The sequence below is a fragment of the Athene cunicularia genome (genome assembly GCF_003259725.1).
Source record: "Athene cunicularia isolate RWA chromosome 3 unlocalized genomic scaffold, athCun1 chr3_part1, whole genome shotgun sequence".
Taxonomy (NCBI): Eukaryota; Metazoa; Chordata; class Aves; order Strigiformes; family Strigidae; genus Athene; species Athene cunicularia.
The window spans coordinates 11,909,209-11,926,334 of record NW_020799097.1 but is presented as its reverse complement, the minus strand read 5'-3'; the positions used below and the strand labels follow the sequence as shown (position 1 = coordinate 11,926,334).

General features: G+C 39.5%; 1 protein-coding gene across 1 annotated transcript; it reads left to right on the top strand.

Annotated features, from left to right (window-relative positions):
- The first annotated feature begins 484 nt into the window (after positions 1-484).
- On the top strand, positions 485-2,294 carry KCNS3 (potassium voltage-gated channel modifier subfamily S member 3). Its single transcript, XM_026845353.1, has one exon. It carries the CDS (start codon positions 531-533, stop codon positions 2,013-2,015), a length of 1,485 nt encoding a protein of 494 aa, XP_026701154.1. The 5' UTR covers positions 485-530; the 3' UTR covers positions 2,016-2,294.
- Positions 2,295-17,126: the final 14,832 nt, after the last annotated feature.

Sequence of the window (17,126 nt, the reverse complement as noted above, 5' to 3'; positions counted from 1 at the left end):
TCAAAAGTAGTGGATTATAAATTGCAACATCATATAAATCAATACAACTCTACTGAAACCATAATTGAGAGACACGTGCTCTTAAGCTTTGTGCTAAATGTTTTGATGGATTGACAAGCTTTCTGTCTTTAAACTAAAGATTTTTTTCTGTCACTGAAGTAAACTTATTTTGTGACTATTAATTTCAACATGATAGTAGAAGAGAGACTGATCTGCTGACAAATTAGGTATTCTTCCTCCACACTAGAAAAAATTAAGGAGGGCTAAACTGGAGCCTATTGCTTTCTAATTTGCTAACGCTGTATTAAAGCATCAAAGTGATTTAAACCTACTTCTGTCAAATGCTGAATAATGGTATTCATAAAGTTTTTGCTTGTTTGATTGTTATAGCATTTCACAGTATCCAGAGGTGGAAAAAAGAATGTGTCACAAGACCAAAACTGAATTAAATGCTCTAACAATATCTTATGTTCTTTTTAGGTTCAATGTAAATCCTGTTGGGCACCAGCAGTGGAATTCATCTGTTCAAAATGGTTTATGGTGAATTTTTCCGCAGACCTGGGAAAGATGCAGAACTTATCAATTTAAATGTAGGTGGCTTTAAGCAATCGGTGGATCAAAGCACCTTGCTTCGATTTCCCCATACCAGACTTGGGAAACTTCTTAAATGCCACTCAGAAGAGGCTATTCTGGAACTCTGTGATGATTACAGTGTTGCAGACAAGGAATATTACTTTGACAGGAATCCCTCCTTGTTCCGTTATGTTCTGAATTTTTACTATACAGGCAAACTTCATGTCATGGAAGAACTTTGTGTCTTTTCCTTCTGCCAGGAAATAGAGTACTGGGGAATAAATGAGCTGTTTATTGATTCCTGCTGCAGCAATCGGTACCAAGAAAGGAAGGAAGAAGGTCCTGAGAAAGACTGGGATCAGAAGAGCAATGACAGAAGTATAGACTCCTCTAACGAAGAGTCATCCATATTTGATAAAGAGCTTGAAAAGTTTGACAATCTATGTTTTGGTGAAGTAAGAAAGAAGATCTGGATCAGAATGGAAAATCCTGCATACTGCTTGTCTGCCAAGTTAATTGCTGTGTCATCCTTGAGTGTTGTCCTTGCGTCAATTGTGGCCATGTGCATTCACAGCATGCCAGAGTTTCAAAGGCTGGATGCCAATGACAGGGAGATTGAAGACCCTGTGTTGGAAGCTGTGGAGATCACGTGCATCATCTGGTTCACTGCTGAGCTAGTGATCAGGCTCATCACTGCTCCAAGTCAAAAGAAGTTCTGGAAGAAACCACTGAACATCATAGATTTTGTCTCTATTATCCCATTTTATGCCACACTGGCTGTGGACACAAAAGAAGAAGAAAGCGAAGATATTGAAAACATGGGGAAAGTGGTTCAGATCCTGCGGTTAATGAGGATATTTCGCATCCTGAAACTAGCCAGACACTCTGTAGGACTGCGGTCTTTAGGTGCCACTTTGAGACATAGCTATCAGGAAGTTGGACTTCTGCTTTTGTTTTTGTCTGTTGGGATTTCTATTTTTTCAGTGCTTGTCTACTCAGTGGAGAAGGATGATGACTCATCAGAACTGCACAGCATCCCTGTCTGCTGGTGGTGGGCAACCATCAGCATGACCACTGTTGGTTACGGGGACACTTACCCAGTCACGCTTGCTGGAAAGCTGCTCGGCACCCTATGCATTATCTGTGGGATACTAGTGGTAGCGCTTCCAATCACCATTATTTTCAATAAGTTTTCTAAGTACTATCAAAAACAAAAAGATATTGATCCAGACCAATGCAACAATGATCGCAAAGAGAAATGTAATGACCTACCTTATTTTAACATTAGGGATATTTATGCAAAAAAGATGCACTCATTCATTTCTAGCCTTTCTTCAGTAGGAATTGTTGTCAGTGACCAAGATTCAACAGATGCCTCCAGCATCCAAGATATGGAGGATGTTTATAACACAACATCTTTAGAGAATGGTACAGGAAAATGAGCTGAATCACATTCTCTTCCCTTGATTTCTCTTTTGATTCTTGGTAAATGTGGACTTACAAACTTCAGTGAGTTTATTAAGAGCAGTTAATTCTCAGGGTACTTAACTCTCAGCCATATTTGGACATTCTTTGCTCTGAGGATGCCATAAAACCTTCATTGTTTATATGAGGCTTTAAAATATGCCTCATATGGCGGTTTAGTTTTTACATAACTAATGTTATGCATTTTGGGGGAGAAAAAAGTCAGGAGAACAGTTTTAAATGTGAGATCAGTGCTTGTTTGGTTTTATGTTTTTGTGGGTTTGTTTTGTTTTGTCTTTATTGGTTGTTTTTCCCCTACAGCAATCTAATATACAGAATCTGCTTTTATAATTTACTGCTCTTCAGGTAGAGATATATTACAAACATGTAAGAATTATCACACAAGTCAGTGAAGTTTTTACCTGCAAATACATCAGGAAAAAAGAAGGAAACCCGTGCTCACTAACACATTGATGTAATCTGGGAGCTGGGAACCCCTTTCCTAACTTGAGGCAGAATATATATTGGTACATATTGTTTTTACTCCATGGAAGCATAATATTTATGAATTTATTTCCAAAAGCACAATACATCTTTAGTTTGTTAAAATAAATTAATCCTATTATGCCTATGTTTTTCCAGCTTCCAGCGTGCTCAAGTTCCATCAGGTCCTAAAAGGTCTAAATCACAAGTCCCAGGATTAAGTGTCTCGTGTAGGCAGGACAGGATCTTATGCTCTTTAGCCACTTCTTCTGCCATCGTGAACCTGAGAAATTCTGGTGCCTGGAGAAGATCCCGCTGTGGCTAAGACCACCCTGGTGTCTTCCCCAGAGGCTTTGTTTTGTGGGCGCTGATGCAGACATCTGCGGTGGTCTAGAAGTTGTTGCTCCCTGCTGTCAGCACTGCTGCTTTGCTGGAGGTTACTGCCTCGGTGGTAGGAGCAAACGTGAGCCCCATCTCGGCTGCACTGGTTCTCAATCCGGGGCTGTAATGCCAAGTAACGGAGATGTGCAGACACGCTCTCCTCTACCATATTTCCCCCATCAGAGGTGTAGGGTGGGCCTGTGGGTGGGCACCCATATATGAAACGTTTTCAGCTCCTTTTTCTAAAGCTCATCTGTGGCTGATGGCAGCTTTCCTGGTTTGTACTGTGGGCTGGAGTGGTGCTCACTGTCTGGCAGAGTGCTCTAGCTCTGTGCATTCCTCTCCTCTCCAGGGATTTCTTATGCAGCCAGCTAATCCTGCTCTGGTTCCAACTGGATCTTCTAGGGCTATTTAAAAGGAAAGCCAGCCCTTAAGTCTAGCATAAAGGAGTGCTGGAGAAACTCAAGGACCTTATAGAAGTCCATAGTGTTTCTGAACACTCATTTTCTTTCATTTGTCTAGTGACTAAATTAGAAGCTGGACAACAGAGAATTGAAGATACTGTGATGTTGATATTTTCCTTAAAGAGGCTTCACTTTTTAAATATTTTTATTACTGTGTCAAATACTGAAGCCCTTACTGAGTTTCTACTCAGTCAGATCAAACTCAGTAGGAGTTGACTTCAAGACAGTAAAACCAGAAGATGGCTATTGATTTTAGCCTCTGCAGAGGGTTGATTTTTCAGGTGTCTGCTAGGTTTTATATTGCAAAATACATGAAGTAAGTAGCTGAGGTGCACTTATATTTACTGAGGCACAGATCTCTAACCTCTTTCTGAGATGGAAAAACAACAAAAAAAAATAGGATGGATCAACCTATATCTCAGAAGGAGGTGTCCCTCAGGACTGCTGTGCACCAATATAGTGATGTGGGACTTAAAGAGAATATTTTAAGCTTTGGAGAAACTTCAAAATTTGGCTTATTACTTGCTGAGTGTTGTAAGTGTATGTGATGCTTCACAGATAATTAAGATTAATTCTTCCCATCCTTAGTGCAGGAATACCAAAAGGGAAACAGCCTATATGTTGTTTAGGCTATGTATGTGCATATTAATTTAATAGGAACCAGCAGAATAACAGCATAAAAATTACTCTCGGTTCAAAAAAACTTTCTTGGTAATCTCCATATAAAGATATATTACATATCCACTAAAGTTCAAAAGCAATGAATAATGCCATAATGCAACAAAATCTGCAAGTAATTTGCATTAAATAGTTGAAAAAAACCTGCTACTGAAAAATTTCATTTTATATATTAAGCATTACCCAAAGATCAGAGAGTATACAACTTTTTGTATTAAATTTTGCTGACTGGTTATTTGTCAGAAAATTGATAAGGTTTTAATCAAACACATGAATCAGTCTTAAGACTGTGACACTGTATAAGCTCTTCTGACTTCTTTTTATGCATAGATACAGCTTGCAGCAAAGTGAGGCACATGCCCTTTGGGACATATCAGAAAGTATATATCCATGTATCATGCAGTGTATGTTGTTTTGATTTTTGTCATGAGATCTTGGCTTCTTTCAAATCAGTTGTATCTTAAAAAAATGGCTTTGTTGTTTTCTGTTCCCTTTGCTGGAATCAATCCAGCACCTTGGTTTCACATAGATGTAACTGGGGGCAGGATGCTGAGCTATGTTTCATGCCAAAAGATACTCCCCTCAAGGCAGAACTGTAGTCCTGTAACGTGCAGTGGCACTAGAGAGTGTCACAAGACTTGAGTGCTGGAAGAAAGCAGATGAGAGCAGATACTGAGATACTGCATGTTCTTCCTGCTAGTAAAGGTTTTTAGTAAAAGAATTTACTAGTAAGAAATAAACATAAGAGGGGATTGTTTCGTATTTAATTTGTCTTCTTCCTTGGTCTACAGTTATGTATTATCAATATACAGTATCATTCCCAAACCACATTTTTCTCTTTAAAAATGCTTCCTAAATTCTTTCCACCCAGCTGCTCTGTTTCAGGCACCAAAGCACAGAAAAGGTTACTGTGCAGATCTAAATCTCATTTTGTATGGGAGAGATTTGTTTGACTATACACAAAATAGTTTACTGTCGTGTTATTAGTTTCTTTGTCTTGATGGCAAATGCTTCCCTTTCAATATGCAGCATTTCCACAGTGGCATCTGTCTTTGCAGCGGTTGTCCCTAGCGTAGCATGGAAGACACCACCGCACCATGCTGCAGTTCCCTGTTTGAGTAGCTTCCAGTGGGCGTCGGGTATCACCCAACAGCCACAGCTCGTACCTTGCTGGGAGCAGGAGCTGTTACTGCCACCATTTTTCAGGTGTGTGTGTTAGAAGGAGGAAAAGGCCAAGGTAGAGGAATGAGAAGAGAGAAATGGGAGAAGGTAGGAAGCTGTTAATTGAAAGGGATGATGGAAAAGCCCAAGAGGACCTTAGAAGAAAGGAAAAAAGAAGTTGACAGTAAGAGTCCTCACTTGTCTTCACTTTTTTTTTTTTTTTTTTTTTTTTTTTTCAGTGCTTTTCTTCCCTTTCCTCCCTTGCTGCTTCACATCTCTCTCCTCCTGCTACCACCTTGGCCTCCCTTCCCACCCATCTGTGGTCCAGCAGTCCTGTTTCTGTCCCAGAATGAGAGTCTTTCTGAGACCAGAAACACGTTTTGCTGACCTGGATGGTAGCAGGCAGAATTTAGCAGGGATGAAATGAGTGAGCTCTTCTGCTGTGTGCATGAGCAGTCATCAACAACACTTTTGGGCTGTGCTTTTTTTGTAAGAAAAGCCACAATGTGTCTCAGATCAATGAGTAAACATGAGCTAAATAAAATGGCACATCTGTGTCAGCCCTGTACATGAAATATCACTTAATGGGTTAGGTAGAAATTAGTGTCAGGCACCATAATGTGAAATATTACTGTTTAAAAGCAGACTCCATTTTGGTTCCCATGTAAGCGGGTTGTTGTCAGGGAATGCTGAGAGTATCTGGCAGATTTGACTGGCAAAGACAATACACGGTCTTGTGGCATGCCAAGGGCTCCTGACAGGCTACTTCCTATTAATACATTTATTAATTTCCACACATCCCTAACATCTAGAATAAGTGACAGAAAACCACTAAGTTGAGGAGAGTTTCTATAATATTTTTGAAATAGCCAACAGTGTTTGTGAAGCTGCTAATACCTCTCCATCCAAAGGAGGACATTTCTCAAACAAAATCAGAATAATCCTGTGCTAGATGTGCAATTTGTGGCTGATAGCAGTAGCTTAGTCATAGTTGGTAAATATTGCTGTCTAGTGCTCTATAGCTGCAGTGCTGTTGCTTGTATTTCTGAAATGTTTATGCTCTGTCAATCAAGAGACAGCAGATGCCATTAAAACCATCTCAGCACTTTCCTGCTGCACAATAATTGCAGCTTCCCTTCCGTGCACAGCAAAATGTCATGACTTGCCGAGACCTCTTTTTTTAAGTTCTTGTGTAGCTGCAGTTAATTTTTCATGATGAGCCTATGGTCCAAGAACATCTAGCAGAAGAAAAAGTCATTGCGTGTCTCTAGACAAGTTACAAGACTTTGTTACTGACTTCCACTCTGGGCATTGCCCTCCTGCCTCACTGGCAAAACTAAGGTGGTATAAGGAGTGCTAATTCACGGTGGTATAGGCTGATAGCTGTTACAGGTAGTTAAGGAGTAAAAGGAGCTCCTGAGGGGCTGATATATGCATTTGTATCTATGTCCTCTGGACAGGTCTCATTTAGGTGTATAATATAATCAGATGAGATATAAAACATGACACTTTCCATGAGAAACCACCTACATCCCATATCTTTTTATTTTGTCTCATATCTTCTCTATTGGAGGAGGCAATCTTTGCTTGGGGTTTTAACAGGTCAAGGACTGTGGGTCAAGGGCTCTCTCATCCACACACACATCAGTTTTCCGCAAATTGCATATACCAGTGGGAGGAGAGACATTGCAGCATCCCCAACAGGCCCATGAACCTGTGGGCCAAGGAAAGGGTTCCCAAGATGAGGACTGGTGATGGAGGAGAATTTTAACTGGTCCTATATTTTGTCAATTAACACCGATACTGTGCGGCTTCATGTGCTGACTTATGAAGGTGATCTGCTCTCACTGTTTCTTCAACCTATTACAAGGTAGAGCCCAAGAAGGCATTGCATTACAATGGTTTAATCTTTAGTTACTTTATACTATTTAATGACGCATATATTGTCTAAATCACCTATTTTTTTTTTTTTTATGGTATTCATTGTTATTTCCCACTGCAAATCCTACTCTAACTAGCATATGCCTATGTTAGAGATGGGTATAGCCTAATTTAGTGCCATTGTCCTAGGATCTCTTATGAATCAGCAAAGACAGAAAGGCACCCTGGGCAGTAGTCATTTCCCCTAACTTCAGCTATTGTGGGGCTGATCATTTGGACTCTTTCAACAGAGAAACAACAGAACTCCTCAAAAGACATCACATCCTGTCTATACAAAGGTCCTATCTGTAGATGGGTCCTATCTGAAGATGGCTATAGAACAAGCCTATACAATTTATTTAGGTTAGATGCCTGGCCTTTAAGTAGGTGAAGTCAGATCTGATGAGTCCTAGATGACAAGAAGTAGGAATGTGGTTATCCCCTTGTGATGACATCCATTCCTTCTCAACACTGTATGTGTAGGAAGGACTGTTTCTGATGTAGGCATCTGAACTTGTGTGACATGAAGGCAGACACAAGAATTCATTCTGAAGCTTGAAGGCTGGTCAGTGATAGCCACTGGTTAAGGATTAATCCAGTGTAATATTGCTAAAACCAGCTTCCTGTACAAGAAAATTCAGAGTTTCCTAAAAAGCCTTGCTAGCTGCCTGTTAGACTCTGTAATGACCTGCAAGTTGAAGCTGTTTCCTGTGGTAATTAAAACCCCCATATAATAAAATACCAGAGGGAGCAAACTGGTGTTGGCAAAGAGGCAGGCAGAATAAGTTGACCGTACTTTTGTGACCCAAATTTGCATTATTTCTTGGCCTCCTGTAAGCCATATAAAATATTCTTACTGTGCCATGTGTCATTAAATCTGTCTCTGTGTATTAAGATAAATATAATAGTGCAGCCAAGCCCTGGAATTACAGCTGTGGAGCTGAAAAAAAATCCATGCTTGGAGAAAGTGCAGGAATATTTTTTAGTTGCAACTGCTGTTTTAATATTGTGGCTGCCTCAGTGGTGAGGAGGAGCAGGAGACCATACACAAGCACCAGTATGTGGGCTTCCCTTCCTTCCCTTGCACACTTAACACTGAGCTCTTCTTGGTTGAGCACATAGGCTGAGGAACCCTGACAGCCTTGGGGACTGCTCAACAGACCCTTCCTGGAGCTATTAGGTGTGTGACCAGCTGTCCCTAGGAGGGATGGGATTGTGTGAGAAAATAATGAGGTCTGTATGAAATGATGTTTGAGGAGGTAGAATAATATCACTGAATTTGGTTTTGCCACCCTCCTGTATCTCTAAGAAGAGACATGGGAGACAAAGCAGAAACAAGGAAGAACTTAAAGGTTCAGATATTTAGTTGCAGCCATTTGAAGGCTACTCTGTGTTGTGTTCATCCAAGGGCTTTTACTGAATCACAGTTAGAAATTTGTATATAACCTTGAACCCATTCCATTAGCTGGAATAATACGTTGTCTTCCCACAGGCTTTGAGTTGCAGGTACAATATGTCCTTTTCTCTAAGCCAGTTCCTAATGTGATACAGTCTCTGCCTTTCACGCTGACTGGAGTTTGGATGTTTGTGAAGTGTTGCACACACTATAAATCATCTTTGCAGCTTCTACCCCATTTCCTAGAAACCTGGAAACTGTGGCCGTAGATGAGTTCAAAACAGTTTCAGTCCAACATTATTTCTTTTGACAGCATCAAATGCCATGTATTTCACAAAAAGGGATTTTCCCTGCTCCTGAATTGTGAACTTTAGGACTTTAGGTATTTTTTTTTTTTAATCAATTATTTGAAGACCAGGTTAGGTCCCAATTTTGGTATTTTATTCCAGGTGGTGTAATCCCAAGTACACAAATAAATATTAATTTATTTGTTTATTGGAAAATGAGATTACAATTTTGCATATTTGGATTGTAGGTCTTTGTAAAAAAATGTGGTGAATAAATAACTTATGGAGCCAAAATGCTGGTTGAATGCTCACTGAGTGCAGAGGAATTCCTTATGAACCAGAAGGATGCTGCTGTCTGACAGCATGGCTTCATAAGCCTCCTGGGTGGAAAGCAAAGCACATTTTTTTCTTACTTCTCTAAATATTTCATGAGGGAATGGAGTAACAATCTTGCTGGTCTGTGGTGATGGAGAGTGTTGAATGAAATGAAGGGCACATTGAAGTTAAGGCAGTTAAAAATGAACATGACTTTTTTGTAAACACCCCTTTCCCTCGGGACAATAATTTTTCATGTTGTTCCAACTTCTCTCTCTCTCTTTTTTTTTTTTTTTTTTTTTTTTTTTAAAGGCAAAACCATAACATACCAAAAACACAGCAATGTTTTCCCTTGCTGGATATTTTTAGAATTAAATTAGTTCTCATTATAGGTGTGGAAAGAGAAATGGCTGGTGGATAGGATGAGGGAGATGCTTGAATTTTTTTTATAGTTTGTTTTGTAATTCTGTTCTTTTGCCTTTGGTATCACATGCTTCTGCATTAGCATTTTTTTTTTTTTTGTATGGACTAAAGAATCAAAACAAATAATAGACAATATTTACCTGTAGAATATTTTTAGATAATTGAATCTTAAGGAAAAGATGGGGTACAGCATTTCAGTCTAGAGTAATGTCAAATATACTGTCACAGGGCTTGAGAATGAATTTAAAGCTCATCAGAAGCATTCCTAAGCAACATACGGATTCGTGCATGGGTATGGTACGTTTAATGTATCTCAAGCCACAAAACTAAAGTTCCAGCAATGTTCAGTGAATGAAAGGTTAATAGAAATTCACGTATTAATCTGATTCTGTTCTAGTTGCAGCTTTTGGTGCAGTAATGTACTCTTGGCTTTTAGACTGCCTCTGTAAATGGGAGGCTAGTGCTTTGGGTATTTTATATATCTAGATGTATACAGACTGATTGGATGGCTGTCAAAGCATTATTGTGCAGGCTTTTAGAAGTCTGGCACCAGAAGTAACCCCTGTTAATCTACTGTGCTGGCACTCGACAAAGAGTTGCTGCATTACAGGAGTGTGTGGTGCATGCAAAGTGATCCCATTAGGCAGTGCAATGTGAGCATGCAAGTGGGAACGTGGGCCTTTACCAAGGGCACTTGCAGCAGAAATGTTCATTTATGTTAGCTTGCTTTCATTGTATTGTCACCTGCTGAAAACCTTTATGTGCCCTATTTACTGTTTAATTAATCCCAATAAGATTTAGTGTATCTGGAAAGGGTTTAGAAAACACAAAGGTTCCTTGAAAGCAAATACTGAGACGAGGGGGAAAAGGTGGCTCAAAGACTTTTTTCCCTGGCTTTCCTGCCAGAGCAAGAATGGGAGTAGCATAATAAAATTTAGGTGAAAATTCAGTGTTCTGTGAGTCTTTAGGGCCATTGTGAGTCCATATGAAAATATGTTGGAGGAATCTGGGGATCAGGGTAGGGAATCTGGACACTGGGTGTGCCATGCAGCTCTTGCATACTCTGTGCTCAGAGTGATGAGTAGAAAGAAGATATCTCTGCACCAGTGATTTTCTGCTGCATAGCTGCACTGCATGGACTGCAGCCTTCTGTGTCTTATCCACAATGACCTTCTCAATCCAATCCCAATTTCTGCAAGCATTAAAATACTTTTTCATTCCTGAAATCAGGAGAGATGCAATGAGAGCAGCTGGAAGGAGGTAATGAAGCAAGAAAAAAGGGCTGATGGCAAGAGCTATGTTTTTAGAGAGGACATGCTGCAAAGATGCTTTGTTGAGAAATCTTACCACTTACATCTTGAAGAGTTTTTTTTTTTCTCTTGAAGTCCTACATTTTGGGAAGGGGGAAGTCTAGCTCACGTCATGATCTTTCTTTCCCTTTTGATTCTGTACTTTATAGCATCCAAGAGGGCTTTGGCAACATGTACTCCCCTTTTGGGCACACAGCCTGTGCCAGGCTGTATAATCCATGCCATGCTTCTAGATAGTCAGCAAACTAAAAGAATGGGTGAAGGGAATGAGGTCATTAAGAAATGCTTTGTATTGCTAAAATCCTGTTCTCCCACATGTAACTTCAGTATGCAATTCCTTTAAAATGCGAGTGACTTCCCCATCACAAATCTAGTTTACTATACAAAAAATCACTTGCAATAAACCTTACATGGGCTTATTGGTTGTTTATTTTGGATGGAGGAGAAAAACAGAAGAAAAATGCAAGGCTTTTTGTGCGGTGAAACAAAAAAGAAAAAGCAGAAAAAAATAGCTGAATAATAACTCTCATGACCAAATAATTCCACAGTTATCAGAGTGATCTCTGTTGGATGAAATCATGAAAAAGAAATCATATATACACTTAAGCATAAAAAGATAAGGACAGGAAAAAAAAATTATGCTGACTCTTTCCTATCTCTGACTCCTTTCATTGATTGAGAAACATTTCTCTTGGGAGGTCAGATGGTGAACTACTTATTAATTAAGTGGTCAAAAAAAGTAGCTGAAAAAAAAAGTTTGGAATCCGAGGCAGCTCAGCATGGAGGAAACCATCTCTGTGATCAATCCTGTCAGTTTTTGACACCTTAATTAAAAGTTATCTTTGGCAGTGTGAAGGCAGCTCAAGTGCTGGGAAAGTGGACAGCTAAGCGCTTTGTTGTGGCCATTTGGAAACAAGAGTATTGAAGGGATCAGCAGCCAATCCTGCTTCCACCAGGAAGAGAAAACTGTAGGTACTGCAGTGCAGGCAGGCATGGAGCATCAGGGATGGATCTGGGCTGGCTCAGGCAGATTGCTCTCATGGTGGAGAGCAGCGGCTTTGTGTTACAAAGGATTGGGATCTTCCCTTGCAGCTCTCATTGAAGTTTCATGTGATCCTGTTCCAGCCATTCTGTCATCCAACACTTCTGGTTTCCATCACATCTTTTGCCTCTCTTTCTGACATTTAAGCTATGTAGGACAGCAGTTGTCTCTCAGTCTATACACTCCTTTCTTACAGGAACTGTAGTGGTCAAAAATAGGGCGGTGATCTTGAAGGAGACCTCGTGTTTATGGGAAAGTGGTGAGTTAGCTGTGGAGAAGTGGAAAAAGTTGAGGTCTTGTTGGAAAAGCTGATTCTAGTTTTGGGCAAGTTATTTAAATGGGCTGTCTTTAATGAAATGTCTAAGAAAAAGAAAGACATATTAGTATAGAGGGAGGAATAATTGTCCCCTGTATTGTCTGTCATAGTTATATAAGAAACAGTACAATTTATTACAACAAACAATAGATTTTTCTATTTGGTTGATGAACCAAATTGTTAAAAAAAAAATAAAAATCCATAATTTAAGATCCCTTGAGCTTTTTTTTTTTTTTTTTTTTTTTTTTATTTAAATGAATGTTTCATTTAATTTTGAGGGGTTAATTCTTTTGCATCTAATTCCATTGAGACTGGTTTATAAAAAAGTTTCACAATGAAAAAGTGTTTTGTTTTTTTTTTAGAATATGTTGAAATGCAACATTTCAGCATCTTTGGAAACAAGATGCTCTCAGAAAATTTCACAATGAAATATACACTGTTCCAAAATCCCTCCTGCCTTTTTTGTTTTGTTTTTGTTTGGTTTGTTTGTTTTGTGGAAAATTCCTACCAACTGTGGGCTGGATTCAGAAATAAAGTTGTTGTCCCTGTCATAGCCCTTTTCAATGAATTTTCTATTCACAAAAAAAAATTGCTTTCATCTAATTTTAGCTGTATTCTTTGGAAAAATGCTTATTTGCCTTGGAGAATTCAAATGGGAAAAAAAAAAAAATCTTATCACCTCCGTGATTGCTGTTGCTGATCCCTTGCCTTCCCTTGATGTTCATGACACTCAGGTGGTGATTGGTAAGAAGTGAATTGTCTAGTTTTTTCAAGACAGAAAATAAAAAGCAGTTACAAGAAAATCACATTCTGAGAAAGGAAATGAACCCGTTTTAATGTTTGAGTGAGAGCTTTGTTATGAAGCACAAAAAAGGAAAACACATTGAAAGTCTGTTGGACCCTTTTTGTTCATGTTGATTCCTTTGACAGGATCTAACTGTGAAGGCTGATCAGAGAGAAAAATCATTATTTCTTTTAACTAGTAGTTACAAATGGGTATTTATGTTCTTCTGCAATAGTTGGTGAATATGTTTCAAATAGAATTGTTTCCAGTAAATATACTAGCATCAACCAGTAACTGCTTAATGGCTGGTAAGCAGAAGTAGTATACCAACATGGATAGGTAGGCTCAAGAGGGAGATTGTTATAATATTATGTAATATTTATGCTCTTTGTCTAGAGAAGAGAAGGCTTATAGAGATAGAGCAACCTTAATGTACGTGAAAGGCTTTTGCAACAAGACAAGGTATTTCTCTTTTTTTGTACTGTTCAGGGAGCAAAGGAGCTCAAGCCAGGGATAGTGAAGAGGAAGGTTTGATGGTAGAAGTGGCTCAAGAATTCTTCCTGCTCCCTTGTGGCCCCTTGCCCAGCCCCAGCTGCTCATTATCTTTGTGCTGATATAAATCTGTGTAAAGATAGAGCAGATTTCTCCAATGACCCAATTTAAAAAAAAAAAAATATAAAAAAAATCTCTACTGAGCTGTAGAAGGTTGCTGTGAGCCTGAAAAGTTGAAAAGGCCCTGGATTGCTGTCCTCCTCATTGAGAACCAACTCTTTTCAGTGACTGCATAGTTGTGGCAACAGTCCAAAATCTTGTATAAATTTTCATTTTGTTGGGGATGGGAAATCTTACTCCAATGAGGGTCTGACTCAGTGGCTTCAGTGAGGACTTTACTGGGCTATTTTCCTATGTCACAGAGGTGTCCCTGGTCTAAGAACTTGGGGTGTGGTGAGGAGAAAACAGCTAGGTGATGGGACCCAGCCTTGTCCATTTGAATTGCTGTTGTGACTCTGTATTGGACTTAAGGGAGGAAGCTGATATTCTTTTTGGTGTTGGCCAATATTTTCCCATGGTCTCTTTCCCCAGGAAACTTGGAATACATGTCAACAGAGAATGAAAGAATTTCTTACTCAGTAAAAGTGTCCTTGTGAGCATGTCAGAGATACAGTGACAGCTGCCATGAGCAGATTCCAAGGTTACTATCAGTCTTTGGCATATTTGCCTAATTTTTCTTGGTATAGATCATTTTGGTATGTGAACACTATACAGATGTGATTTATCTTCCCAGCAGCACCCTCGTAAGGAAGTGCTAATAATTCCATTTCATGTCTGATCTTCAAAGTCAAAGTATGAAAGAAAAATATTTAATCACTTTCTTCATGATCTGCTTGATTTCTCATGTACGTATCTGCATATAGTGCTGAAAAGGTTTTTCTTGTGTGTTAAGTATGTTTTTCATCATCGAATCATAGATTCATTCAGGTTGGGAAAGACCCTTGGGATCGTCAAGTCCAACCACCAGCCCTACTCTACAAAGTTCTCCCCTACACCATATCCCCCAGCATCTCATCCAAACAACCCTTAAACACACCCAGGGATGGTGACTCCACCACCTCCCTGGGCAGCCTATTCCACGTCTGACCACTCTTTCTGTGAACATTTTTTTCCTAATGTCCAGTCTAAACCTCCCCTGTTTCAGTTTAAAGCCATTCCCTCGCGTTCTATCTCTAATCACCTGCGAGAAGAGACCAGCACCAACCATGTCCTTTCAGGTAGTTGTAGAGAGTGATGAGGTCTCCCCTCAGCTTTCTCTTCCTCAAACTAAACAGTCCCAGCTCCTTCAATCGCTCCTCACAGGATTTATTCTCCAGGCCCTTCACCAGCTTCGTTGCCCTCCTCTGCACTCGCTCCAGCACCTCCATATCTCTCTCGTATTGAGGTGCCCAGAACTGGACACAACACTCCAGGTGTGGCCTCATCAGTGCCCGGTACAGGGGAACTATCACCTCCCTACTTCTGCTGGTCACACTATTGCTGATATAAGCCAGGATGCCGTTGGCTTTCTTGGCCACCTGGGCACACTGCTGGCTCATGTTCAGCTCCTTGTCCATTAGAACCCCCAGATCCTTTTCTTCCACACAGCTCTCCAGCCACACCTCCCCAAGCAATTATAGCAATTAATATTTGAATTATATAAATAGACATGATCTCAACTATTGAAATTAAATTGTGATCCTTCCTTACACAAAGCATTTCATATGTTAGAAGTAACATATTTTTATGGTTTTGAGTTAATATTTCTTTCCTCTAGAAACTTTCTTCCAGAGGAAATTTCAAAATCCTACCCTTCCGTTGTGATTGGGAATGGGTTTTGGTTTTGTCTCAATTTCCATGCAACAGGAAATTTTGTTTTCTGACAGGTTTTGCACACAAAAGTCTGATTTCCCTGGGCAGTTTGGAATACATCAGTTTGCATTTTTAACCCTGCTAATATTTTGAACCTCCATCCTTAGCCCATTGACTCCATTTAGTTCACTGAGATCTGATCTCCTTAGATGGGACATACGTTCCTAATTTTTCAGATATAATTTGACTCAGTGTGCTTATATCAGAAATATAGCCACATTTTATACTTAGAAGTTCAATTCTTTGCTTAGAGGAGCATGATTACTTTTTAAATTACTTTTAAGCAGTAAACTTAGTCCAAATCTGGCTTCAAGGTTGTGGAATATTATCTCTATCATGCTAAAGTCAGGACCTAACTTTCTTTGTTATGTTTTCTTTACATTCATATATATTACTATGTTTGACATGCTGATCAGCCAGTCCATGGGTGTGCTTAAAGAGTGCTTTATAACTAGTATAACAGCTACATAATCATTGAACTTTGTACTGTCTCCTGCAATTTTAAACAAAATATTTCAATTAATTTCTGAATAGAAGACAGACTTCCGTGGTTTGTAAAGCTTCATCATTCACTGTGTGAATGATGAAATCTCATTGTATTTAACACTGACCTCTCCTCTGCTACCAAATTGTTTGTCATAAGTGCTATAAAGCTTCAAGATACGTTGTTTAAATTTCAGCAGCCTAAGTCTGAAAGTGAAAGAATAAAGGAAGAAAGTCAGAGATATCACAGAATCATTCAGGTTGGAAAAGACCTTTGGGATCATCGAGTCCAACCATCAGCCCTGCTCAACAAACTTCTCCCCTACACCATATCCCCCAACATCTCATCTAAATGACCCTTAAACATATCCAGGGATGGTGACTCCACCACCTCCCCGGGCAGCCTATTCCACTGTCTGACCACTTTCTGTGAAAATTTTTTCCTAATGTCCAGTCTGAACCTCCCCTGTTGGAGCTTAAAATGGTAGTCCTGGTAATTATGGTAATCTTATTGTCCTGTGTTTTGCCTACCTGTTTAGCTCTTTCCACAAATATTGCTGAAATACATTACATCTCTGTGTCCCACTAGCAAGGGTGGTTTCATCTGTGAATCATACTGTAAATACTGTTGTGCCAGTCTGAGCCTGGCCAGTTTTCTTGCTTAGTTCCTCTCCAGCTGAGCTGGAATACATGCATGGCTTCTTAACCGGAGAGGGAAATAAGTCCCAAAACCTCCCCTGTAAACCAGAGTAAGACATCACTCTTAGCAAGTGGCTGTGCAGATATGCAGTCCTTTCCGGTTTTTATTAAAGGAGGAAAGAACCAGCAACCCTGATATGTGAGCTATTGGCATCAGGATAAAGCCCATCGTGAATTAATGGGGCAGTGTAAACCTTTGAACTCTGCTTTGCCACCACAACATCTGGAGAACTTTGCAAAAGAACTGAAGAGGCTGATGTTCTTGGATCACAGCTTCATCTTTGGAGGACAGCTGGTAGCCTCAATAGGTGTTTCCAGCTCATTCCTATCTCTTTAAAGAATGTTCTGCTGATAGAAGGTAACTTTCATTTCATTATCCAGCACAGACTATTCAGGTAGTAATATGCAGGGCTTTTTTATTTATAGCCTTTTTCTATATTTATCTATGCCTTTGGTGTAATTGCTTCTCATTATTAATAGATATTTACATTAAATAGACTTTGTTGATGCTGATACAATTGAGTTTTCCATTGATATTGAGATC

Coding starts and splice junctions, on each gene's coding strand:
- KCNS3 (XM_026845353.1), top strand. CDS start 531: ATGGTTTATGGTGAATTTTTCCGCAGACCTGGGAAAGATGCAGAACTT.